The sequence below is a fragment of the Gracilinanus agilis genome, chromosome X, assembly GCF_016433145.1.
Source record: "Gracilinanus agilis isolate LMUSP501 chromosome X, AgileGrace, whole genome shotgun sequence".
Lineage (NCBI taxonomy): Eukaryota > Metazoa > Chordata > Mammalia > Didelphimorphia > Didelphidae > Gracilinanus > Gracilinanus agilis.
Window position 1 is genome coordinate 76,400,427 of NC_058136.1, and position 27,238 is coordinate 76,427,664.

Genomic DNA, 27,238 nt, shown 5'->3' on the forward strand with positions numbered 1-27,238 from the left:
AACCCAAAGAAGAGATAGAACATAGAAATGGAAGAGAGTGAGATCACAGAATAGATAACAATAAATAGAGCACATGGAATAGAAGGATGAGATAAAACACAAAGAACAGATAGGAGACAGACACAGTAGATGGAAAAGGTAGAACACAGAACAGGTAGAATAAAGGGAAGAGGTAAATCACATAGTGTAGATGGAACATGTACAAAAGATATAATCGAATGGATGGAAGAGGTAGAGCACATAGAAGAAAGAGGACATAGAACAGATAGAATAGAATCGTCCGGCAAAACCGCGCACACCAGCAATGCCAAGAATATGACGAGGGCTTCTGTTTGTCTTCCTGCCAGGTAGAAGCACTCATGGCTGGATGGTTCACAGTCTCCAAGCCTTTCTCCTTCACTTCAGGCAGGGGCTGGGGGTGACGACAAGGAAAGTTTCTGAGCCTCCAGCTCTTACAGAAGGAAGCCCGGGAAGCACTGGGGCACCCTGGTAATGGCTCAAAAAAGGAGGGAATGATGGGGACAGGCGTGGAATGGCTTGAAGTCACTAGAAGGAAGTCCGCAAAGTCACCAAGAGGAGTTGTAGAAAAAGGGCAAGAAGGGGAACACCACATAGCTCTGATGTAGAAGAATGGCAGCGGTCAGAGAAGAGAGAGTTTTCCATCCATCCTTACCTTGGTGTGAGCCATCAGGAGACAACTGGAGGGTTCGTGCTCACAGGCAGTTTCGTATCGGGGGAGCAGACCCACAAGCTCTTCCACAAAGCGTGTCACTTCCTCGTGCCAAGGGACGTTGGCCATGGTGAGGTTGCTGGCTGAGCTTTCTCCACAGGAGGTCACACCCTATGGAGACAGAAGACCAGGGAAGATGAAAGCTGGCACCTGACCTTCATCCTGGACCAGCTTTAGAAGTGAAAGAAGGAAGAGTGAGGTAGCTTAGTAGATAGAGAGCCAGGCCTAGAGATGGAAGGTCCTGAGTTCAAATCTGCCTTCGGATGCTTCCTAGCTGTGTGGCCCTCAGCAAGTCACTTATAACCCCCATTACCTAGCCCTCATCATTCTTCTGCCTTGGAACCAATTCTTAGTACTGATTATAAAACAGATGGTGAGGTTTTAAAAAAAAGAACTGAAAGGAACTTTGGAGATCAGCCAGTCCAAGCCTCCATTTCATACATGAGGGAAGGCAAGGGACTTGTCCAAGGACACCAAGGCAGTCGCTGATGGTGCCGGGAGGAGAATCGACATCTCCCGACGCCCACCCAGTCCACAGTTCTTTGCCCCATAAACCATGCTTTCCAGGAGTTGGATATTTGAAGGGCTACATGCCAAAGTTATCTTTGGTTTCACATCCCCTATTTATAGTAAGCCAGAGCTTCATTTCAAGAGTCCCCACACCTTCCATGGGAGAATCTCAATGCACTGTAATAGTCCAGGAAATACGCAGGATTATGAGTTATTACCCCACGATGCATGGGGCACTCAATAGTTCCGCAACAAAAAATAGTCATTTTTTCTAATCAGATAAACCCCTGCTTGGGGGTGAGAGGAGAGAGGCAGGGTTCGGGAACAGTCCTGCTTAGAAGATCTTTGGAGGTCTTTTCAATCTTGTAAACAAATGATTCTTTCAGGTAAACAATGTCTTATTTCCACTCACAGATGGAAAAAATTCAGCAGGTCACTGAGAGACTCCAAATCGGAGGTCCTTCCACCTTTTTTGGGTAGTCTTAGGAGACCCCAGATGGATTTTAAATGCAGAAAATAAAATGTATAGGATGACAGAATCCAACCAATTCTATGGAAACAAAGATGCATTTTTCCCCATCCGGGTTCAGGGACCCCCCGAAATCCATCCATGGAACCTCAGTTTCAGAACCCCTGTTTACAATGAACTATAACATAATTGCGATATCACTATAAAGATCGAACTTAAGGCTAATGTCACTGTAAGTTTTCCTTTGGAATATTTGTTGAACCCTGACCTTGTGTCTTAGAATTAATACTAAGTGTCAGTTCTAAAGCAGAAGAGCAGTAAGGGTTAGGTAATTGGGGTTAAGTGACTTGCCCAGATCACACCGCTAGGAAGCATCTGAGGCCATATTTGAACCCAGGCCTCCCCCCATCTCCAGCTCTGGCTCTATCCACTGAGCCACCTAGCTGCCCCTAGAATAATCTTAAAGACATGTAGGGCCATAGTCCTATATGGAGAAGGGAACCAAAAGGCTGGTTCAGATTTGACTCTTATTTAGCAGGGGAGAAAATCGAGTCTCAGAGAGATTTAAGTAATTCCTCCAAGGCCGCTTGAGGAGTAAGTGCCAAGGGGGCAGTTCTCTAAGTCACTGCCCTTTCCACTCCTCATCCTTTAATGAGTAACAAGGATGTCAATCATAAGGAAAATCATCACTCGTCCCTTACATCTGTAAGCACCTCAAGCACAGGAGTACGTTTGGCTTTTTTTAAACCCTCACCTTCTGTCTTAGAATTAATACTGGGAATTCTGGAAGAGTGGTAAGGGTAGGCAATAGGGGTCAGGTGACTTGCCCAGGGTCACACAGCTAGGAAGTGTCTGAGGCCAGATTTGAACCCAGGACCTCCCATCTCTGGGCCTGGCTCTCAATCCACTGAGCCACCAAGCAGGCTTTGTCTTTGTACACCAAACACCTTCTAAGAAAAGTGAGAGGCTAGTGGAGTATTCAGAAGTCTCATGCCTATATATTTTTTTTAAAAAAAAATCAGGAGACCCTGGACATGGAACACACCAAATAACATAACAAAAAATGAAAATGCTATTTTAACAGAGAGAGGGGGAAAACTGCTTTTGGTGTGCCATTCACAAATCAGTCAGATCACAGATTGTTAAAGCTGTGAGAGGGAGAAGGGAAGGCAGATGGGAGGAAGGATGGATGGAAGAAAGGAGAGAGGAAGGTAGAGGAAGGGAAAGGAAGGCTCAAATAAAAGATCAGAGAACAACTTAAAACTTAAGTTTTAAAACAACTTAAATAGCTGGGTTTTATTTAAATTAGAAAGGGAAAGGTCTAGGGAAAAACTAGGAGGTAGATAGAAGGGGGAAAAGGCACCAAGAGAGAGAACTCAGGGTAGACAGCATCAGCCAGCCTCCAGGCTTGAGAGTGAACACAAAAAGGCCCCCAAAGCCTCTCTCTTATTCCTTCTCTGACACCTCCCACAAAGGAAGTGGGAGATGTTGGGGGAAGTTGTAGCAGGGAGCCCTGGGGATTCCCAGGGCTCACAATAATTTTAAATGACAGAGCAAAGATCCAAAATTCACATAAAACTGTAAGAACTATGAGAAAAAAAAGATGGCAAGCAATTAAAGCTACACCAGCCCGAGCTATTTAAGTGAGCTGTTGGTGCTGAAAACTAGGACGTGGTTGGGAAATAGGATTGGCATGGATTTTAACAATTTCCCAAGGAAGTTTCATGGATGTGAGTCAATTGCTGTAATGAAGAGATCAAAGGAGTTAGAAGTGGCATTGGTCAGCAGACGCCTGAAATACGCACCAAGCAGGGGCAGAGAGAAAAGCCAAAGGCAGCAGGGATTTGGAATCTAACTGTATTCATAAAATATTACAAGATTGCCTGTGAGATAGCAGTAACTACCAACCCCCACAATGACTGTTCCATTTCTGTTAAGTTCTTTAGGGTAATAATTATACATGCACCAAGGGCATCCTTGGAGGTATGGCAAGGGAGCAGGAAGGCTTTGCGGGGGGCCACAACTTTATAGTCACATAACTAATAGTGCCGAGAAGGCCAGACCCCATTCGGCTTATTGTTTGTTGCCTATAAAATAAGATGCTTATGTGAAAATCAAACATTATTTTTTGAAAAAATGCAACAAAAGAAATCACTTTGCTTGACAGTCCTCTGAGGATGAATAGCAAGCACAGCAGAAAGCCAGGAGATGGATGCTCACCAAAGGTCCTGCCACAATTCTGTTGTTGTCCTTCAGTTACTTTCAGTCATGTCTGACTTTTTGGGAACCAATCTGGGGCTTTCTTGGCAAAGATACTGCAATGCTCTGCCATTTCCTTCTCCAACTCATCCAATAGATGAGAAAACTCAGGCAAATGGGATTAAATGACTTACCCAGGATCACACAGTTAGGAAGTGCCTGAAGCCAGATTTTAACTCAGGAAGATGAGTCACCCTGACTCCAGGCCTGGCACTTTAACCACTTGCCACCTAGCTTCAGGCTGAGAGTTCAAATTAAAGATATCATAGATGGAATACTATTGTGCTCAAAGGAATAATGAAATGGAGGAATTCCATGTGAACTGGAACAACCTACAGGAATTGATGCAGAGTGAAAGGAGCAGATCTAGGAGAACGTTGTACACAGAGACTGATACACTGTGGTAAAATCGAATGTAATGGACTTCTGTACTAGCAGCAATGTAATGACCCAGGACAGCTCTGAGGGATTTATGGAAAAGAACGCTGCCCACATTCAGAGGAAGAACTGCAAGAGTAGAAACACAGAAGAAAAACAACTGCTTGGTAATGTGGGTTGATGGGGAAATGGTTGGGGATGAAGACTCTAAGCTATCATCCTAATGCAAATATCAATAGTATGGAAATAGGTCTTGATAAATGACCCATGTAAAACCCAGTGGAATTGCTCGACAGATATGGGAAGGGGATGGAGGGAGGGGAGGGAAAGAACATGTATCTTGTAACCATGGGAAAATATCCTAAATTAATTAATTAATTAAATAAAAATTTTCAACAATTAGAGAAATAGATAAATAAAGATAATCATAGACTCCTAAGTGAACTGCTGGAAGGGACCTCAGAGGCCAGCTAACCCCAAACCCCTCAAACTGAATCCAGAACAGTGAGGTGATGCATCCACGGTCTTGTTCCCATTCAAGGTGAGAGGCAGGACTGAATGCTGGTTCTCTGACTCCTGAACCCACATTCTTTCCACTATACCACAGGAATCTCCGTGAATGGTGAAGTCTTATATCTATAACTTGTTTGTGGGTGATACTGAGACAACTGCAGAAGCCTGAAATCTCCAAAGCCAGATTTGTCATTATTCTCAAATTAAGCCCAACCATCCCCATAGGAAAAACCAAGAGGATGAAGAATGATAGTTGTCCAGATTATGAAACATAACGGGGTGGAAAGCCCATAATGCTGGTCCATCAGAATATATATTGACATAGCCACACATACATATACACAACACATACATATATACAGGGCACACGCTGAAGATGGACAATGAATGAGGCGCAAAGCTGAACAGAAGAGCAGTCTAGGTTACCTTTGGGGAGATGGTCTTGTTCTTTTCATAATAACAGCTTTAATGAAAACAAGCTTCTACCTGAAACCCCAAACCCTCTTTCACCATCGATACTCATCCAGTGCTATTATACAGATACAAGTTAAAGAAGACTAGAGTATCTGGGGATTCTAAGTTAAAAATCACCAAAAAAAAAAAAAAACAACCAGAGGAGAGCCTCGTGGGAGGGGTGAACAGGCTGTGAAACATTACAAATGAGGAATCATGCCACAGAGGGATCAGCAGAAAAATTTATGGCTGGAAAAAGATGGGCCAATCACATAAGAGAAAGTGATAATCCGTGGGACTTTGAGTTGTACAGTGTCAAGAAGAGATGAGAGAAAGCCCCAGGAATGATGGGCTGACAGGAAGGTGTATGGGAAGATATGAACAAGGGTCACTGGGAGAAGCAGGCTGCAAACTGAATCATTGGAGAGATTATACTAGCATCTCCCCCACACCAGCAAAGAAACAGTTCATAACTGTTGGAATCAACTGAAACACTCAGAAAACGACAATAACTCCATGTGTCATGCTCCAGCCCAGGAGGGGCAGTTTCCCTAAGAAGATGACAATACCAGAGGAAATCAATTCTTGAATTCAGCCTCCCACTCAAAGCATCAACCACCATGTTTCTGTGAAGTAGGTACCATTTTTGGTCGTGGCAATGGGTGAATACCTCATGAAGTCAAAAGTAAAACATGCTCCAAACAGGACTGAATTCCAGATCCATCATTCTGCTTCTGCCCTTAGAGAGAAAGAATAAAAGAGGTTTACACAATCAGTAGACCAAAAAGGAGATCACTACATTTAAAGCGAGAGGGAATGAATGAATGAAAATAGTTATTCAACACTTACCATATACCAGGACTGGGGTAAGTGATGGAGACACAAAACCAAAAAGTCTCTTCCATCAAGGAACTTACAGTTTAATAGGAGATGAGAGCCTGTGAAAGGGAACGTTGGGAGTGGAGGAGCTCTCAGTAATTGTCATAATTCCTGGCAAAAATTTGTTCCTCTGTCTTCTTTAGGACATACCACTGGAGCATACATTACACAGTATCTCCTCTACTACAAAATTCACAAAGTTTCACATCACGCACAGACAGGTTCACAGCTCAAAAGCGTCTATTGTTACTTCAGCTATGCTAATAAGAAATGGGGTACAGTGGATGGGGTGCCTGAAGTCAGGGAAACCAGAGTTCAAATCCAGCCTCAGACACTTACTAGCTGCATTACCCTGGACAAGTCACTTAACCCTGTCTGCCTCAGTTTCTTCATCTGTCAAATGAGCTGGAGGAAATGGCCAACCACTCCAATAGCTCTACCAAGAAAACCCCAAATGGGGTCATGAAGACTCAAACTTGAAACAGTCGAAGTAACCAACCACTACCATCCATTTGTGCACACACACACCCCTTGCTACTTTTGGTGGTCTTTTAACTCAGAGGTCATGGGGTAGGGGCTGCCTGCAAATGCACACCACAGACAAAAATCCAAGTCCTTCCTTCATGCTTTCTCAATGAGCAATCCCCAAAGCTCCTTATTCCTGGATCTCTGAAGTTCTCCAAGCGTTCTCTCTAAACTGCCTTCTAGACATCAAGAGATACTCGGTTTCAGTAGTGTTGAATTCCTGATGATAAAAATTGTCTAACTTTTGTATTTGTATCCCTAGAATGAAGATAGAATGAACTCTCCCTTCGTCTATTTTAAGTTAATCAAATCAAGTAGGTCGCTAGGTAGGAGAGTTCAAAAGTCACTTACTAGCTCACACCTCCAAAGGCCACAAGCACTGCCCCTCCCCCTGGGCAATGTGAGGCAAATGGAAAGATTTTGATTGGTTCCTGTGAAGAGAGGGAGAGACAGGAAGTGACATGGAAAAAGAACTATAAAAGGGGAGGCCAAAGGACAAGATGCACTCTTGGCTTCCTTGGTTCTTCGATGAGAAGACCCACTCTTGGTTGGTGCTCTGGTGGGACACTCTCTTCAGTGTGAGCTCTGGTGACAGTCACCTTTTCCTGGAATCGTTCTGGGCTGGAGCTTTCTCCTCTGGAGAGACTTGGGTGAGTGACTCGGGCTGAAGGAAGAGGCTTGTGTTGGTGGATTTCTGGCTGAAGATGCCACTGGGACTTCCACATGGAGATCAGGACCTGAGGGAGCCCCTGCTAGGGGCTGAGCTGGCCTTCACCAGAGCAGCACTTAGGGCGGTAGGCTAGACAAGGCTCTGTCTCTTTCCTACATTTCCCACTCTCAATATCTATCTTGTTGTAAGATAAAAGCTGCTAACAGTTATTTTTGACTTGAGGGCTAATATTTTATAAACAGTGACCACAATTTCACTTTTATAACTCTCATATTGAGTCAAGCCTAATTTTAATTCTTACATTAGTGCCCAGGACATTGCCTGGCACATGGTAAATACCCAATAAATGCTTCTTGATTTATTGCAACCAAGAAAAACAAACAAACAAACAAATAAATGAACTGCCTCCTAGAGACCAACCCAGGATGAGAGAATTTATCCTTGGAAGAGACCTTTGAGATCATCTTAAGCAACCCTCCCATTTCACAGATGAAGGAACTGAGGTCCTGAGTAAGTAGCAGTGGGTTGTCTCCTTCCCTCCACACTAGGTCCCATCTCAGCTCTCTCTGCAGTCATGCTACAAAAGAGCTACCAGGAGCTCAGAACTGAGATTTCCCAAAATCTGCAGCAAGATTCACTGGCTCCTGCAACCAGCTAGTTTTCAGCTCTAGATTATATAATCACTTGAGACATAAGCTACACAAATACAATGTGAAAACAATGTAAGAACTGTACAGGGAGGGGCAACTAGTGAATTGAGAGCCAGACCTAGAGATGAGAGGTTCTGGGTTCAAATTTGGCTCCAGATACTTCCTGGCTGTGTGACTGGGCAAGTCCCTTTCCCAGCTCTTACTGCTCTTCTGCCCTGGAACCAATTTAAGTCCAATATTTAGTATTGATTCAAAGATGGAAGGTAAGGGTTTTTTTTAACGAATAAATATTTTAAAAGGAGCTTAACTGTATGGTCAAATTTGCCCTATTGAGGATACTCCCAGCAAGCTCTCTTTGAGCAATCAATATATTTCAAAGGGGTGAAAATAATTCAATAAAAGACCACCTCACTTGGACTGGGCCTTGTGTCTGCAGATTTCCTCAATCAATGTGAACAATTCCATTATTCGCTGGTGAGCATTTCACCAGCCAAAGAGGCAAGATCTGATATCAAAATACAATCTCTCATGCTTTCTAGTTGTGTGACCCTGTGCAAGTCACTTAACCTCTGTGTCCTTTAAGCATGTCTCAGACATGCTGAAATGCTAAACAATGCAAAACCAGATAGTGTTAGTGGTAGCAGTTTCACCTTAATGAAATCACAAATTCTTGTTGTCTTTCACCAGCTATGAAACACTGTTCTGAAGGGCATCGAATGAGATGGTATTGGAAGAAGCCCTAACCACTGAGCCTGGCACACTGTGGGCATTATATAAATGGCCTTCCCTTCCTTTGCACTCTTCTCCTCTCATATCACAATCTTGTAATGCTGCAAATTTCCTAACAGGGATGCTCTGGGAAGATGTTTTTAAAGAGGAAATCCCCTTCCTCTGTTTTCAGATATGGTAGGATTTTCTGATATCCACTTAGCCACTGCACTTCTCCTGGGAAACCTCCCCCCACCAAAATAAAAGAGCCCGTGTTCAACCAACCTTTCCTTTGCAGTTCCCCCCAGGTGCTTAGGAGAGGCCTCTGCAGAGCACAGAATCACAATAAATGGCGACGACTGATGGCGGGACTAAATAGAAATGAAGGAGAAAAAGAAATGCTCTCAGAGTAGTTGGGAATCTAGAAGTGGGAGAGAGAATATTTGTATCATGTTATTCAAAACATTCTTTTCTGTCTCCATGATTTGACCCGGTTCTACTAAAATTAAAATCTAGGCGACGCCACTCAACTCTCGCACTGCACAAAAGTTGAACTTTTGGGAGAAGGACAAGATGATCAAGTCAAGTTTCTTAATTCTTGACTACTAGAAATCAGAAAATATTTTTCCATTTAATTTATTTATTTCACCAATTACATGTTTATTTATTTCTTTTTAACACTTACCTTCTGTCTTAGAATCAATACCAAGTATCCATTCCAAGGCAGAAGATGGGTAAAGACTAGGCACCTGGGGTTAAGTGACTTTCCCAAGGTCACACAGCTAGGAAGTGTCTGAGGCCAGATTTAAACTCAAGTCCTCCCTAATCCAGGCCTGGCTCTCTATCCATTGCACATGTGCGCGCGGGCACACACACACACACACACACACACACACACACACACACTTGGGTGAAGCTTGATAGCACAATGATGACTGACAAACCAAACCCAACACACATATGGATCTCACGTGCAGAACAGGTCGCTGGTAGAATAGTAGCTTATTTGCTGTGTGAATCACAACACTGAAAGATTTCAGAGGCTCCTTGAAACAATGAAAGGAGACAAATGGGAATTTCCAAGGCCTTAGAAAGCTGATTAATGCTCAACAATCAACAGAAATCAGTCTAGTGGGATGCAGCACTTTAGTGTTAGACGTGCCTCAACTTTTGAGGCCAAATTAATTTCTCGCACCAGTGAAGTCAATAACCAGCATGTCTGTTGACCTATTTTAAGACGCTTCCTTTCAAACACATGAAGATCAGTTTCTATCCTGGGCAAATGCAATGACTGAGGATTCAGCAGCACTGCCGGGATGCTCTCACTGAACTGAAATTTCACTGTGATAGTTATCGCTGCCGCACGCTCTCGGCACATCCAGAGTCGTCTTTCAGACAGAGAAGAAGTGAAGTAGGTGGGTTTGAGCCTCCCTCAGGGAACTGAGGCACCGAGGGAAAGGAACGGGGAAAAACTCTCTGGCAGGAGTCTGATCTCTCTTCTAACAGCTCCGTAAGCTGAAACGTGTAGAAGCACCCAGGCCCAGGTCAGACTTAATCACTTACTTTAAAATATTCCACCTTCATGGAAGGCCATATTAATGACAATGTGTTAGAGTTCAGTTTCCAGGCCCCTCTCTATAAGATCTGACTCCCAGGGCCTTCCACCATCTGACCCCGACCTCCCTTCCTACCCTCATCTCTTTACTAAAACTCTCCAGAAATGGTTCGCTCAGTCAGCGGAGTGTTAAACTGGATGGAAAGCAGAGTTGTTGGGAGGTTCTGGGTTCCAATGTGACCTCAGACACATCCCAGCTGCGTGACCCTGGGCAATTCACTTAACCCTGATTGCCCAGCCCTTGCCCTCCTGTCTTAGAGTTGTTGCTAAGACAGAAAGGAAGGGTTTAAGGGGAAATGGTTTACTTACTACTGTTCAATGAAGAGGAAATTAAGACAATCATTAAAAACTATTTTGCCCAATTATATGGCAATAAATTTAGAAATCTAGGTGATATGGATGAATATTTACAAAAATATAAATTGCCTAGATTAACAGCAGAAGAAATAGAATACTTAAATAATTCAATATCATAAAAAGAAATTGAAGAAGCCATCAAAGAACTGCCTAAGAAAAAATTCCCAGGGCCTGATGGATTCACAAGTGAATTCTATCAAACATTCAAAGAACAATTAATCCTAATAGTATACAAATTATTTGATATTATAAGCAAAGAAGGAGTCTTACCAAATTCCTTTTATGACACGAATATGGTACTGATTCCTAAGCCAGGTAGACCAAAAACAGAGAAAGAAAATTACAGACCAATGTCCTTAATGAACATAGATGCAAACATTTTAAATAGAATATTAGCAAAGAGACTCCAGCAAGTGATCAAGAGGATCATCCACCATGATCAGGTGTGATTTATACCAGGAATGCAAGGATGGTTCAACATTAGGAAAACCATCCACATAATTGACCATATCAACAAGCAAACCAACAAAAACTGCATGATTATCTCAATAGATGCTGAAAAAGCCTTTGACAAAATACAACACCCATTCCTACTGAAAACACTAGAAAGTATAGGAATAGAAGGTCCTTTCCTAAAAATAATAAACAGTATCTATCTTAAACCATCAACAAGCATCATATGCAATGGGTATAAATTAGAAGCCTTTTGTAAAAATAGACAACTTCTAAATTTTTCAGGAAATTGGGGATAAAGAAATAGATGAACAAATGGTTAAAATTAGACGCATTGACAAAAAAAACAATTTGGGGGCTGTCCCCCACTGGCACAACAGTGTACAATTAAAACAATACATACAACTCAATTTCAACTCCCCATAGTTCAATCAACTGCACCCCAAAGTTCAATTTTTGGTCTTCATGGTACAGTGAAGGCTTTTCAGACATCTTCATGGTGTCTTCACCAAAACAAGTTCGTTGTCTGGATTCTGGGGAGATGGCAAGATCTTTATCCTGAAATTATTCTCAAAAGAATTTAAACTTTACATTATAGATTACAAAACATACATTTTCTTCTAAGATTTTATATAATTCCCCGTGAAATTACTCCTAAAAGAGTTAAATAAATATACATATATTTTACATTATCGAATTTTAGAAAACTTAACAGATATCCCCGTGAGGTCAATCTTAAACACACCTTTTTTCTAAAAAAAAAAGTACCTCAGGTCAGCTAAGGATGAGTGGCTGAGTCCTGGGGGTTATATGAAGTCAACTGGCAAAATAAAAAAGAATAAAATTCAAGAAAAAAAGAAGAAAAAATTAACTTGTAAATGTAAAATGTGCAAAATCTAGGGAAAATAAACTTAGACCTTTGAATGAAGGTCTAATTAAAGTGAATTCAACAGTGTGCAATTACCCATCCAGGGCCGGGACTTAAGGAAAATGTCTCTCTCTGATCTGACTTATCATCAGCTTTTTAGGGAAGTGAGCCAAATAAATAACCAATCTTAGGTGCTTTCTAGGAATCTAAGTCGAGGGGACCCACGTCCTCTAAAGTTTTAGAAAAGACTGGGACTCCAGGACTCAAACCCAATTTCAAGCCCTAATGTATTGGCATAGAACTGCTATTTTGCAGATCTTAGTCAGTCAAGTCTCTGACCATGTGCTTTCTTTAGCACTATTAATGGCTTTCATATTCCCTTCTGGAATCAGAGAGGCATTTAATTCACAGTCCTATAGGCTCAGGTATTTGCTGTAGAATCAGAAAAAGGATAAATAATGATTATATATGTACTTCCAGTACAAGATGAGAAAAAGGAAAAATCAATTGCTCTCATTAAAAAAAATGTTTTAAAAATCAAAAATATATATATATATATATATATATATAGCTTAGAACTAGAAGGGTTATGTAACCCAAAAATGAGGTTTTCATTTTGTGAGTGTAAATGGATCTTACAAAAAGCAGATTCACAATGTACATTCAAATAGAGTACCATTATTTCCAATAGCACATTTCAAAACAATAAACAGTGATGTTCAAAATCATATACTTGTTACAACTTTTAACCCTTGGCAAATGCTGTTATTGCTTCCATAGAAAAATGTGATATTTAAAAAAGAAACCTTCTGGTATAATCATCCTCAGATAAGAATATACAGGAGCTCCTTGGCTTCCTGTTTTTAAAAAAATCCTGGGTAGGAAATGCTTCTACCCATTTAAGGCAATAATATCTCTTATAATAAAATATATAAAAGCTTTATCCTTTAAGACAACAATTCTTAAGGATTTAAAGTAAAAGTTAAAAAGATCTCTTGTAAAATTACAAGGTAATATTCAAAGCATGGAAAACTTTCAAGGTTCTTTGCAATTACCAAGACAGAATAAATTTTAAAAGACATGTGCTCTATAAATCCAGTAGTATCAGATCAACAAGCTGGTCAAAACCTCTTACCAGTTCTAATAGATTTTTCTCATTATTTGGGAGTTACAATAAAATCATAACAGAATTAATCTAGCAGCCACAAACTACATTAACTTAAAATGATTCAGCGCAACAGGAAAATCAACGAAATAAGCAAGATTAATTTACAAAACACTAATTAGCAAAATACAGTAAGATACAGTCTTTTTAAAACAGAAATAAAGCTCATTCAGTTCCGAGGTTTTAAAAGTTCACCCCTGGTTTCAATTTAAGTTTCTTTTGATTGAGTTCTGCTGAGTTTAAGGGTGTTTTTTTTTTTTTTTTTTTATCACCAGTCTTTGCTATCAGTTCAAAGTTCTGAGCAGGTATGGGGTGAATAGGCTTCCCCTAAGTTCAGTTTTTTAATCACAAGCAAGTCTCAATAGGCCATTCGGCCCCATTAAGGGTAAACGCGAGTTGCTAGGTCCAGACCCTATTGTCCACGTGGGCTCGGGGTTAGTGGAGAAAAGCTCAGGAAAATACCCACGTGTAGAGTCTGTGTGGGTGTTGCCTAATTAGGTCTTTAGAGAAAACACGTGGAAGGCTAGAATGCCTCCTATAAGAAAGTAGAGAGAAAGGGGAATATACCCAAATGGTTTGCATCAGAGCTGAAGCAGTCTCTGGAGGTCTGGATCTCAGCAAAGGTGGCAGGTCATCGCTGTTGGGGCTCGGGGTTCTGGAGTGGAATTAGCAGGATCAGCAGTCAGGATCGGGGATCACAGGGACTGGAACGCTGGCAGGCTTGTAGGCTTTCGGCGCGGCAGGAATGGAGATCAAGTCAGGAGATAGCCAGTAGGAATGGAGATCAGCAGCAGAGAGAAGCAGCAGAGACACACTGTCTGGGCTCCGGCATTTTAGTTTAAAGCTAAAAGCCCGAATCGGCTGGCCTGACCTCCCGCCCAAGGTGGCTTGGGCTGGACTGGCCGGCTGAGTCCCACTGGAGGCAAAAACGTGCTCTTGCATTTAGCAAAAGCATGGCAAGGAAAGTCACTTTCCTTTTTTAAAAAAGTGCTCAAAAGAGCTGAGCCAGATGGCCAAAAAGCAGGCATGGCTATCGTTAGGCTATCTGGAAGATTTAGAGTTCGAATTTCGTCCCTTCGTGGTCGCCAAATTGTTAATATGAAAAATGATAAATACTGGTATAAATATATATATTAGTATTTTAATTAAAGCCATGTTGATAGATAAAATCATTAGACCACGCGCTTGTAAGCATTCAAAACTGCCGCCTCCATACTGCCTCCTAGCCAAGCCCTACTCGCCAAAGAAGAGACCGCCTACTGGCAAAAGAGCGAGCACTCCCTCCTAACCCACGAGATTTAAGCGCTCCCCTGCGTCAAGACGTCGGAAACGGAAACCAGTTGGACCATGTTGGATCACGGGAAATGTAGTTTTATACATTTCCCAAAATCCACTTTTTACACTTTCCAATAAGATCAGGTGTGAAACAAGGATGCCCATTGTCACCTCTATTATTCACATTGTATAGAAACACTAGCAGTAGCAATTAGAGAAGAAAAAGAAATTGAAGGCATTAAAATAGGCAAGGAGGAGACTAAGCTATCACTCTTTGCAGATGATATGATGATCTACTTAAAAAAATCCTAGAGAATCAACTGAAAAGCTAGTAGAAATAATCAACAACTTTAGTTCTGCTTTTATTAAAGGGGGCCTTTTTATGGCCATCCATACAAGTAGCCTCTCTCTGTTTTGATGGCTCAGCACTTGCCTAAGCTACCATTTACTAAAATGTTCTGGTCCCTATTTGGGGGGCTTGAGAACCTCCTAAACATACTGTTGTTGCAGAAGACCCAGTTTTCATTATTTCTTTGTGTGTTGGGGTCCAGTGGTTTCTGACAAAGGCATTCCCAAGAGGAAGGACTTAGAAGGGGTTGCCAAGAACTCTGCCTTGTGATGGAATCATCTTTGCCCAGCTTTGGGGTATATCTTGTACCTGAGACCTCAGGCAGCCACCAGCACAGCATCACAGATCTGTTCACAGAAACACACTGATCTCATTCTCCCTTTGATCTCTGGATCTACTGACAGCCCCTAGACTCATTTCCCAAGGGGCTGAGAAAATGACAAATCAGAAAAACAAATGTTGGAGGCCAAATCTGACCAATGGTTGTTCCTCATTTTATTGCTATGTGAAAGAGCAATGCTTGATGTATAAGACAACCACACCAACCATTGGGCCCTTCTTTCCCTGATGTTTTAATCAAGAACCTTGACTTTAAAATAAATGCACAACCTGCTGGGCTCCTAAGCACATAACCAGGAAAAGAGGCTTCTTACTCTTGCCTGTAGAGTTACTATTTCTCAATTACTCGACCCTCTCTTTGTCAACTCTCTGCTGATTCCACTTGGATGGCAAGTTTCTTGCTTCTGAACAAACGCCCACATCTGAGGGGCTAGTCTCTATCCATCTCCATGTCTTTGGATCACTAGTGTCAGGGACATGACTTGTACCCTTAAACGGATCCAGTGCTAAGTAGATCATTGGTGGGTGTGGGGACCCATGTGTCCTCATTGACTCACCAGTTAGTTGTTCTCTTTTCATACTCTGTCACACAGGCCAATGTAAAAAGGAAAAACCAAAACCAAAAACCTTCCCCCAGGATGCTCACAGTACAGAATACATAATCTCACTGGGGAAAGCTATCCAGGAAAGCAGCTTCCCTCGAACCACAGACGTCTGGCCAGGATATACAAAGATGAATTTTCACTTGGCTATCTTGCTCTTCTTTCTGTTAATGAACTATGTTCTATGGCTACCATATAAGTGATAAAAGAAATGAGAATAATGATGAGAACAGAGAAACATGAATGACTCTGAACTGATCCAGAGTGAAGTAAGAAGAACCAGGTGTGGGGAGGGGAAGCAAAGTAAATAACAATAAAAAAATGATCAAAACTGAATGCTCTAAAATTATAATGACCAAGCTTGGCCTCAAAGATGAGATATGAGGGGTGTGTGTGTGTGTGTGTGTGTGAGAGAGAGAGAGAGAGAGAGAATCACTAGCACAGCAGGAAGACCACTGACAAACAAGAACATTTTATGAGGGTAGCAACTACAGTTACTATAATTTGGGGCCAATATGAAATGATTTAATCAAGAAAAAAACTCCACATTATTAGACATTGTGTATTACATACATGTGAGGAATGTGTCTTTACAGAAGCTAGAAATTAGGCTGTGAGCTTGATTAAGGGCAGAGGAACTGTCTCATCTTTGAACTTTGCATCACATCCACTGTCTATACACAATGCTCTGCACATAGAAGGTGCTTAATCTAAGTATGTTGAATGGATGCTATAATTTTGCATTCGCAGATTATTTAAAAGATGAAAATGCAGAATTCATTCATTCCACATTTTACACCTAGAAGGCATGGTGATGGGATTAGACCTAATAAAGCTAAAATACAAGGTGTCCCAAAAACCTTGGTGCATCTAGAGAAGGAATTTTTGGAGTCAGAAGGCTGTGATCAAAGCAGACTGTCTTCCACATCCCTGTATTTATGGTTTCCTTTGGGAGTTTTGGTTTTGTATGAGTGTGCTGCTACAACAATCAGCACTATGGAAGTGTGTTTTTCATGATAATACACGTATGGCCCAAATCAAACTGTTTACCATCTCTGAGTGGGGGAGGGAAGGGAGGGAGAGAGATGGTTTGGATGTTGGAATTTTGGAAAATATATGTGGAAAATCATTATTATATGTAATTGGGAAAATAAAATATATTTGATTTAAAAACAAAAACCTTGGTGCAGTGTTTAGTAGCTTGAACAGCTTAAGAGGGCAACAACTAGAATTTAAAATTGCACTACGACTTTTGGGCCTTCAAAGCCTTTAATGACATCAAAGGAGGTGTGGTAATAAATTATAAAAAAGGTAATTCTCTGATAGGGCAAAGGGGAAGTGCAGATAAAATGCTCTAAGTAAAATTGAGGAAGGATAAAACACTTACAGTTGGGTGTGGGAGGGCAGGGTCTTGATCAAGGAAGTTTGCCATGAAGGAGATCTTTGTCTTGGGCCTTTATGGAAGACAAAGCTTATGAAAGGTGGAGAAAAGGAGGGGAGAGCATTCCTGGCATAGGACAGAACAGGTCCAATTATATGGTAGTGGGAGATGACATGTTAACTTCTAAGAACAATTTGAGTTCTCTTTAAAAACAACTAATTAATGAAGAATATTTTTCCATGGTTCCATGGTTCAAGTTCTTTCCCTCTCTCTTCCCTCCCCTCTCCTGAAGCTGACTAGCAATTCCACTGGGTTACACATGTATCAGTGTTCAATACATGTTTCCATTTTATTAATATTTGCAATAGAGTGATGAGTTAAAGTCAACATCCCCAGTCATATACCCATTGAACCAGGTGATAAGTCCTATGTTTTTCTTCTGCATTTCTACTCCCACAGTTCTTTCTCTGGATGTGGAGAAGGTTCTTTCTCATAAATCCCTCCGGATTAGAACAATTCAATTTCCTTAGAAGGTAAAGTCCATTGAAGAGTAGTGTTGGGAGATGAGATAACAAGGGTAGATTTGTAAACCAGGTTATGAAGGACCCTAAATGCCTCAAGAATTAGAATTTTTATCCTATGGTTGCTAGAGAGCCACTGAAAATGCTTGAGCAAGAGAGTGATAGAATGAGAATCATCCGAAAAAAATCATAACATTACAGATTAAGAGTTGGATGACACTTTAGTGGTCATAGTTATAGATTTGGAACTGGAAAGAGCCCCTGAGAACCTTCTCATTTGACACATGAGGAAACAGGCACAAAGAGTAACTTGAAAGACTTGCTCAGACTTGCTCACTGTCACATAGCCAGGAACTGTTTGAGGCAGGATTTGAACCAAAATATTCCTGATTTCAGATCAAATGTCCAAGGTCATCAGACCCAGTCCCCTTATTTTCCATATGAGGAAAGTTAGATGGTTTTTGTGACTTATCATTGGTCACATATCCAGTATCAGAGATGGGATACTTGGTCTTCTTGATATCAAGTCCAATATACTTTGCTGCCTCTCACTTGAGATAGAGTGCATTACCTTCCGTGGTCACCACTAGTTATATATTTAGCCATTTTTTTAGCCTTATCCAATTCTTCATGACCCCATTTGGGGCTTTCTTGGTAAAGATTATAGAGTAATTTACCATTTCCTTCTCTAACTCATTTGACAGATGAGTAAACTGAGGCAAACAGGGTTAAGTAACTTTCCCAGGGTCATACAGCTAGTAATTAACTGAAGCTTGATTTGCACTAATGAAGATGAGTCTTCCTGACTCAGGGCCTGGTGCTCTGTGAACTATGGCCACAACTAGCTACCTGATGACCACTACAATGAACTCCAAAAGAGTCGCAGAGATAGTAGGGTCATTAGAGGTCTGATGCTCTGTTGACAATTTTTACCAGTCTGTGATATTTTTTATTTCTAAAGATCCCTCTTTCTTTTTCCCCTTTATATAGATGTTTTCCCTTCTTACTTTTATTCTTCCTTCCTTCTTCCTTCCCTCTGTATAGTAGGAAAATCTTGAACCCTTGAAACTACATTACCCAAACTTCCTTTCTGTATTACCCACAATTCCTTTAGCCTTGTGTATAGGTGCCTGTGTAAATGGTCTGTATTTAATTAGGGTTTGCTGTGCCACGCCCCCTCTCTTGCACGTGAATGGAGTGCTGATCTGTCCTGGTGGGCGGAGCCTCTCTTCCAAGTGAGGTGAGTGGGAAAGGCTCCCAGGGCCTCTCTAGCTCTCTAACTTTATATTAATAAATCCTTATAAATATCCTACTTTGGAGGCGTTAAATATTAATTTTAAAACCTACAATTGGCGACTCACGAAGGATCCCGGAACCTCACCTCAGATCCCCGCAGAACTAGTTTCCCAGCTCGCCCACCAAGCCTCCAGTGGGCTCTCCCAGAGCTCCCCGCTTCCCCCGGGGCTGCCCCACGCTCCGCCTCTTTCAAGCCTTTGGGGCCCCGCCAGGCTTAAGGGGCTCCCGCTGCCTCCCGCTGCCTTCAGCCACTGCCAGCCCGTGCAGCCTGCCCACCTCCTGGCTGAGCCGCAGCGCCCATCCCTGCTTCTGCCCCTTCTTCCGCGACTGCTAAGTTGAAAGGAGTCCCTCTGCCAGCGCCAGCCCGAGGGGAGCCCCTGTTCCTCACAGGCGCCCCAACCTCTGCCGGGCTCTTTGCCTTGGCCTGGGGAGATCCTGACCTTTTTCAGCCACCCCAGCCTGCCTCCTGGCTCCCTCCCTGCCCCAACTTGCCTTTCAGAAAGTGACGTCACCGCCTCAACTCCCAGTTTCCACCTGTGACCCCTTTTAGGCCCCTTACAAAGCCAGCCCCGTTTTGTAGCCACAGCCTCCATTTTGGTTTCTGGCAAACACAGCCACGCCCCTTAGTCCCACCCCCTGTCCTCACCACGCCCCTCACCCCTCCCTCTTGTAGTGAGGCCATGTAGCCACCAGAGGCCACTAGTGAGCACGCAAAAAAATTATTTTTTTCCTTTTTCTTCCCCTTTTTTCCTTCTTTCTCTTCCCCCCAGTGCACCAGCCCTTGTCACAAAGAGAGGGAAAAAGCAGGTCAGTAAAACTAACCAATCCTGATAGTTGCTCAGCTTCCTGGAGTCTCCCATCCCTGCAAAGAAGGGAAGGGGGTGAATTTTCTGCCTTCTCTCCTTCCTTCTTTTCTCCAGGGCCAAGCTTGATCTGTCAAATTGTGGAAGAACCAAAGATTAACAACAGCCATGAGGGATTTCAAAGATTTTCCCTCCAAATCCCTAATTATACAGTTAAGGAAACTGAGGCCAAGAGATTATGCAATGGATAGAGTGATGGGCCTGGAATCAGGAAAACCTGAGTTTAAATCCTGCCTCATTCATTTATGTGACCCTGGTCAAGTCACCTAACCTCAGTTTCCTCATCTGTAAAAATGGGGATCATAAAAGCCCCAGAATGTTGGGATGGAAAGACGCTGAGGAGGTCTGTCTCAAAGTCTTCTCTGGATAGAGGAGAAATTGGGGAAGGAAATCAGAGAAGGAAAGCAAGACGCTCAAGGTTTGTTGTGAGGATCAAATGAGAGATTTTTGTAGAGCATTTGGCAAACCTGTAATCAAAATGACTTTCCCAAGGTCACCTGGGCAGCAAATGTCAGGGGCAGGACTGGAATTCAGTTCGTATGTCTCCTGCCAACACTCCTTTCCCTGCAGCCCATTGCCTGGCACTTCAGCCTTGCTCCTCTCAGCTCTGGCCCACATCCATCCCTCCAGTCCTCTCTCCCATGCAGACTTGGGGCTGCAGCCTGGGGGACCTGCTCCCCTTGCAGCATGTGCTCTGCTTTGCAGGCTCCTCCTTCTGCCCATGCTGTTCCCTCTCTTCAGAGGTCTTCACTGCATCTCTGCCTGTTGAAATCACTTCACATCAGGATTAAGTTCTAATCCCAGCCAGTCAGGGTGTGCCATGGGGCCGCCTAGTCCCAATTCTGGGCTCACCATTTACTCTTCTGAGAAACGGAGGCATCCGTGCGGGTGATGTCCGAATAACCTGCCCGTAAACCTCCCATGATCTAGTGGGAGAGGCAGAGGCAGGGACCTGGGTGTGAATCCCACCTTTATCAACTACTGGTTCAGTGGTTATTACTGACACGTTCCCTGAGAAGTTGATGGCAAATCAGATCAGAGAGACCTTTCCCTTATTTCTATAAGTCCTGGCCCTAAATGGGTAATTGCAAACTGCTTAAATCATTTTAATTGGGCCCTGATTCAAAGGCCTGTTATAAGTTTATTTTCCTTACATTTTTTGCATATTTTACATTTCATTCACAAGTTAATTATTTCTTCTTTTTTCTTAAACCTTATTCTCTCAGGGGGAAATGTTTGTTTTGAATTCAGGAAGTGCTATTTGGAAATGTCTAGCAGACTCCCTATGGACATGTGGGGGGCTTTGAGACTACATTACCCATGATTCCAATGGGCTTCAGGTCTTTGGACGTGGGGACGTCAAAGGTCCCCACACAGGGGGCAGCTTAAATTCAGAGGAGGGCCAAGAGGAGGTCTCTTGGTTTTGCTGAGTGGCTGGCTGGCTGAAGTGAGGGACAAGATGGGCTCCAGCGGTAAATTTAAAGTTAGTCACGAGCAGTCATATATATTTTACCAACATGACCATGGCTTTAATTAAACTACTATTTTCTCTTATTATTTCAGTCTTTATCATTTTTATCTTGACATTAGCCAGATTCATCCTCCTCCTCCTCCTGCCTCATTAGAGCCGGCTCTCTTCTCATGCTAGAGGATCTGCAAGCAGTTTACAAATATCATCTCATGGTATCCTCACAGCAGCTCTGGGAGGTCTCCTTTTCCAAATGAGGAAACTGAGGCAGGCAGATGAAAGAGACTTCAACAGGGCAATACAGCCAGTACGTGTCTGAGGCCAGCTTGGAGTTCATCTTCCCACCTTCATGTCTAGCCTTCTGCTCTGCTATTTTTCTGAGCTCTTTGGGGTCATTGGGGGCCGCTCCTGGCTGTCTCTGGTTCAAGCACACTCCATGGTGCACTTGTAGAGCTTGGCTGAGCTCCCCTGACAAGGGTGAGATGAGGAAGGTGTACCAGCTGCTCTTTGAGAAACATTAAGTCTCATCAAAGTCTTGAATTGCTGGAATCTTTAAAGTAATTAAAGCTGGTGTATTGTAAAAGGGGTTGATTTTTTGGAAGAAGTTTGGGTTGACAGTTGACAAATCTCAGTTCAATTTACTTTTCTTGCTCCAACAGACTCTGAAAGCTTCCTAAGTTTACTTCCTGATCAACATACATACTTTTCTTCTGAGAAACTGAGACTTTTTCGAGACAGCAGCAGTGGAAAGGGGAAGATTATAGCTGCCCCGTGGTAAGATGAAGGGGGGGGTCTCAAGTATATCTCCTAGTAATTTTTGCAAGTCAGTAAGACTTTTTAAATATTTTGTGGCTATTACTAAATGGAATCTTTCCCAGAAATGTAGAGCAGCCAGCTGCTCCTGGCAGGGGGAGGGGCTGAAGGTGGTTAAAGAAAGGGTTTTATCATTGTGAATTGTCCATTTCTGAGAGAGAAAAAACTGCCTTATCTGTGGGTGGTTTTGAGTCCCCTTTCTGATTTTAAACACTGATCTCTTAAAGGAGCCTGGTCTAAAGGAACTGTTGGGTGTAGAGAAGATATTTTTATAAGGCTGCAAGCTTACAGAGTCTCCTTTAGGGAACCAAGGACAGACAGTCACAACATGATCTAAAAGGTTTTGGTAACTCAGCAGTACTGGTCTTTTTCCCCTGAGCCAGTCGCATAAATCTTAACACCTGCATAAACATTTTTTCACTCTTTTTAGCTATTCTGCCCCATGTTTTACTCCAGACTATCAATGATGCTCCCCCAAACCTTCCCTGCACTACAAAAATATGCCTTCTGCCAACCAGAACAGGGAGGGTCCCTCTCACTTGAATTCCCTGGATGTGCCCTCTGAATCCATGTTGTGAGCACCGCTCTATAGGGGCCATCCTTACAGCACTACTGTGGGTCCAAGACGGGATGAGCAAGATGAATGGGTTCTGGATGTGCAGCATGAGGCCCAGATTACAGCTAGTCTTTGTAGGGCAATGTTACATAAGCTAAAGGATAGGGTCATCTTTTTGCATAAGCAGTGGTTAGTAATGATTTACAACCTAAGTACGATGATTTAGTCTACCTCACTGAAGCTTAGAAGAGTTTTTTTACAGGATACTAAATCAATATTTTAACATGTAACCATCTAACCCAGATTCTCATAGAATCCCTGCATCAGTAGTTTCTTGGAAAGACATGCAGTCTCTGCAAAGTACAGCAGGGATGGAAAACCTCGGGTTAAGTCATGGGGCCATGTGACTGGTTCTGGCCAGATTATGGCTTTGATTTGGGTCCACTCTCACTACTGGAGGCTACAGCAGATGGCAAGAGAGAGAAGTAGAGAGATACTGGAAGTAATGGAGAGAAGGACCGAGATAAAGCCAAAGACACAGAGCAAGAAGGGAAAGAGCAACAGAGAGAGGGAGAGAGAAAGAAGAGGAGGGAGAGGGAAAGAGAATCAGAGAGAGAGAGGTAGAGAGAGAGAAACAGACATAGAGATGGAGAAAAAGAGAAAGGGAAGGAGGGGAGGAGGGAGAGAAAGAGAAATGGTAGGAATGAGATCTGTAGAGATGGAGAGGAAGAGAGGAGAAGTGAGAGTGGGAGAAAGCAAAGTAGAAAAAAGATGGAAACAGACAGATGGAGAGAAAGAGAGAGCAATAGCTGGAGAAAGAGAGAGACAAAGAGAGAGAGAAGAGAAATAGAGATATAGAGGGGGATAGAGAAGGAGCATGGGATAGAAAGAGAGAGAAATGGACAGTATGCATGATAGAGGGAGGAAGATACAAAGGCAGAGAGAAAGAGAGGGAGAGAGATGGGGTAGGGAGAAATAAACAGGGAGGCTGAGGCAGAGGTGGAGAGACAAACTGAGAGAGAGAGATGAGAGATAAGAAGGCGACAGAGGGAGGGAGAGAGAAAGGGGAAGAGTAGAGATGAAGAGATTCAGAGAATGAGGCAAAGACAGAGAGGACGAAGGACGAGTCAGAAGGGTAGAGAGAGAAGGGAGAAAAATGGAAGGAGGGAGAGGAAGGTGAAGAAAGGGAGAAAGAGGGAAAATGGAGGAAATCGAGAGGGAGAAAATGGGAGGGAGAGTCAGAAGGCGAGGGAGATGGAAGAGAGGGGAAAGCGAAAGAGAAGAGGGTAGGAAACAAGAAGAGAGGGAAGAAAGGAGAGAAAGGGGGAGAAAATGCAAGAAGGGAGAGAAAAAGGGCAGAGTGGGAGAGAGATGTGAGAGGAAAGGGGAAAGTCAGAAATAGAGCAAAGAGGGAAGGGTAAAGGAAGAGAAAGAAGAGTGGATTGAGAGCTAGGCCCAGAGACTGGAGGCCCTGGGATCAAACCTGGCCTCAGACACTTCCTAGCCCTGTGACTCTGGGCAAGTCCCTTGATCCCCATTGCCTAGCCCTTACCACTTTTCCACCTTAGAACCAATACACTGTATTGATTCTAAAAGGGAAGGGAAGGGTTTAAAAAAACAAAGATGGAGGGACAGAGACAGAGAAAGGGAGAAAAAGAGACAGAGAGTCAAGATAGAGAGATAGAAAAAGAGAGGGAGTCAGAGACAGAAAGACAGACGTGGAGATAGAGGGAGCGAGAAACCAACAGAGACAGACAGATGGTGAGAGAGAAAAAGTGAGAAAGCAACAGAAAGAGGGAGACAGAGACAGTCAGAAACAGAGGGAGGGAGGAAGCAAGAAAGGATAGAGAGAAAGGGTGAAAGGGTGGTTCCAGGGAAAGAGAATCAGAGCTAGAAGCATAGTTATAGAAAGATGAGAGACAGAGACAGAGTAAGAAGATCCAGACAGATGTAGAGACAGAGAAAGAGAGGATGGAAGCAAGGGAGATAGAGATAGAGTGGCAGAAGGAAAGAAACAGTTAAAGAGAGAGATGGGGCAGAGGAGAAGAGAGGAGAGACAAAGAGGAAGAGAATGAGGGAGGGAGAGACAGACAAAGATGAAGAGAGACAGAGAAACAGTGAGAGAAAGAGGAAAACAGAAAGAGGGAGTGAAAGAGAGAAAGAGACAGATAGAGAAAAGATGGAGAGAGAGAGAGAGAGAGAGAGAGAGAGGGAATGAGTCAGAGACAGAGAGAAAGAGGAGAGGAGGGAGAGATAAGTAGATAGAATAAGGGGGACAGAGAAATGGACTGAGAGAGGGAACAACCCAGAGAAAGATTGATAAAAATATATAGACAGAGAGGCTGAGAAACAGAGGAAGAGCCAGAGGCAGAATGAGGCAGAGGGGGAAAAAGTTACCATTTTGAATAATAAGACATGCATAAACCAGTGGAATTACTTATCAGCTCCTGATAATCTGGGAGTGAGGAGAAAACCATAATAATGGAAAAATATTCCCCAAAAACATTAATAAAATAATGAGGGAAAAAAGGAAGAAGACAGAAAGTGATGAAAGAGAAACAGACAGACAAGAAGACAGATTGATTGAGAGTCAGAAAACAGACTGAGTGATGAGGAGACAGGGAGAGAGAGACAGCATGATAGAGATTTGAAAGACAGGGAGAGAGACAAAGAGAAAGAGATGGAGGGGAGACCACAGACCAGGGGTTGGCAATGTATGGCTCTTTCTACAGGAGCCATAAAGTCCTTTTTTTTCAGGCACTGTTACAGGAGCGCGCACTGTGAGCACTCTACGGCTCTCACGAAACTATATTTTAAAAAATGTGGCATTTATGGCTCTCACGTCCAAAAAGGTTGCCGACCCCTGCCATAGACAATGAGACGGAGACACAAAGACAGGGAGAGAGACAGTTTGGGGAGTGAAACAGAAAAAGAGGGAGAGTCACTCCTTCCTGGTTGAGATGATGGCTGAGTAAAAAGCAGCTGCTTAACCTCTCCTAACCTAAACATATAGGACTCCTCAAGAAGACATAAAAACAAATCCAGAGGAATGAAGGGACCCCACAACAGGGCGCAGCATTGAAAGTACGTGGAATTGGGGCATTTCCATTCCATAAGGGGGTGAAGCAGCTCTCACGAAAATGCAAGCTGAGCAACCCCCTTCCCCACCCCACACCACCTATAGTGCCAAAGCCAGCGCACAAGAGCTAGAGCAAGCTTGGGGCACCCATTAAGTCCTTGGCAGCTACCTGGGGTCACCAGGGCCTGTTCCTGAGAGCAGCAAGACTTAAGATGCCAAGAGTCTAAAGAATGCGTGGACTTTGAACACAGACCATGAGCACAGGACCAAGTGCAGGCTCTTGGGTCCACGGATCCTGAGGAGCCCAGGAGCTGTGTGAAGAGAATTAGCTCTAGCCCATTCCTAGTTAGACTCGTACTTAACCTAGGCATAGAAATGACGTCACCCTCACCTTCCTTAGTGGGGAGGGGAGACAAGTTACCCACACGTGACAATAAGTAACAAATCAAGTACAAGGGACTGCCCTTTGGGCAGTCCAAATCAATGTAGAGACTGCCATTTGTCCCCTTGAATTAGAGGTGGACTCACAGGAAGTGATGAAAGACACTATCTCTTTAAGTAAGTTGGTTACTTCCTGTGGAGGCTATTCCTGCTTTGAACTTGATGCTGAGGGATCTCAGAGGAGACCTCAGGCAGCTTCTACTCTGAATGGTCACCTGGGTAAGTTACGCTGACTTCCATGGCCTAGCTAGGCCGCTTCCAAACTCTGCCTTAAATAGGCACTAACCTATCTGGTTGCTTGGCCTTGAGGCTTGAAGCCTAATTTATTTAGCCTTTTAACCTTCTCTCTCCCCTTCCAGGCCTGTGGCCTGGGCTAGCCTCTCCCTTTTTCTTTATTCCTATACCTTTACCTTCCTGATTGTAAAATAAAGTGCCTCATCCCTATGCTGACTTAGGTCTCATTTAATTACAGAATCAACCTGAATTGTTGATTCCTGGTGGCCACACTTTAAATACATATCTATAAAATAAGTAAAATTTCCCTCTTACAGAGAGGACTCGGATCCTGAGCACAGGAGTGGACCTTGAGTGAGGACCCAGTGCAGAGGAGTGCACGACTGTGGAAATAGCACCCTGAAACTCTTAAAGGAGCCTCAGACAGAGGAACAAACAAGGGGGCCACCAGGAGGCTTGACCCTGAGAACAACTAGATCTGAGGACTTTAGGAGCCTAGAGAACACAAACAGACTCTGGATGTGAGGATAAACCTGAGAGGGTGCAGGGCTAACAATGGCAACCCAGAGACAAGAACCCCAAAAGAGAAAGATCATCAAGAAGAAATCTGTAACACTGGACAACTTTTACACAGAGAAAGTCCAGACAGCAGAGCAAACAGCAGAGGAGAACAAACAAGAAATCACGTCCAAACCTTCCCAAAATAATGAAAACTGGTCACAAGCTATTAAAGAGGTCAAATCTGAGATGATGAGAAAGATGGAAGAGATCTGGCAAGAAAATAACAGATTAAAAGGTAGAATTTCACAATTGGAAAGT

General features: G+C 43.0%; 1 protein-coding gene across 2 annotated transcripts; it reads right to left on the bottom strand.

The window, feature by feature from the left end:
• Nucleotides 1-640: 640 nt before the first annotated feature.
• LOC123253859 (S-adenosyl-L-methionine-dependent tRNA 4-demethylwyosine synthase TYW1-like) lies at nucleotides 641-17,412 on the bottom strand. 2 transcript variants are annotated; one of them, XM_044682981.1, is made up of 2 exons: nucleotides 17,155-17,412; nucleotides 641-841 (listed from the first exon to the last, which is right to left on the bottom strand). In XM_044682981.1, the coding sequence occupies exons 1-2, from the start codon at nucleotides 17,197-17,199 to the stop codon at nucleotides 641-643; spliced, it is 246 nt and encodes an 81-aa protein (XP_044538916.1). In that variant the 5' UTR covers nucleotides 17,200-17,412. The 2 variants fall into 2 exon arrangements, 1 of the variants encoding a protein (XP_044538916.1); XR_006506621.1 differs by lacking the exon at nucleotides 641-841 and adding an exon at nucleotides 8,897-9,115.
• Between the last annotated feature and the right edge of the window lie 9,826 nt (nucleotides 17,413-27,238).

Coding starts and splice junctions, on each gene's coding strand:
- LOC123253859 (XM_044682981.1), bottom strand. CDS start 17,199: ATGGCAAACTTCCTTGATCAAGACCCTGCCCTCCCACACCCAACT. Junction 842..17,154: donor CTGCCCTCCCACACCCAACT/GTAAGTGTTTTA, acceptor CTGTCTCCATAG/GGTGTGACCTCCTGTGGAGA.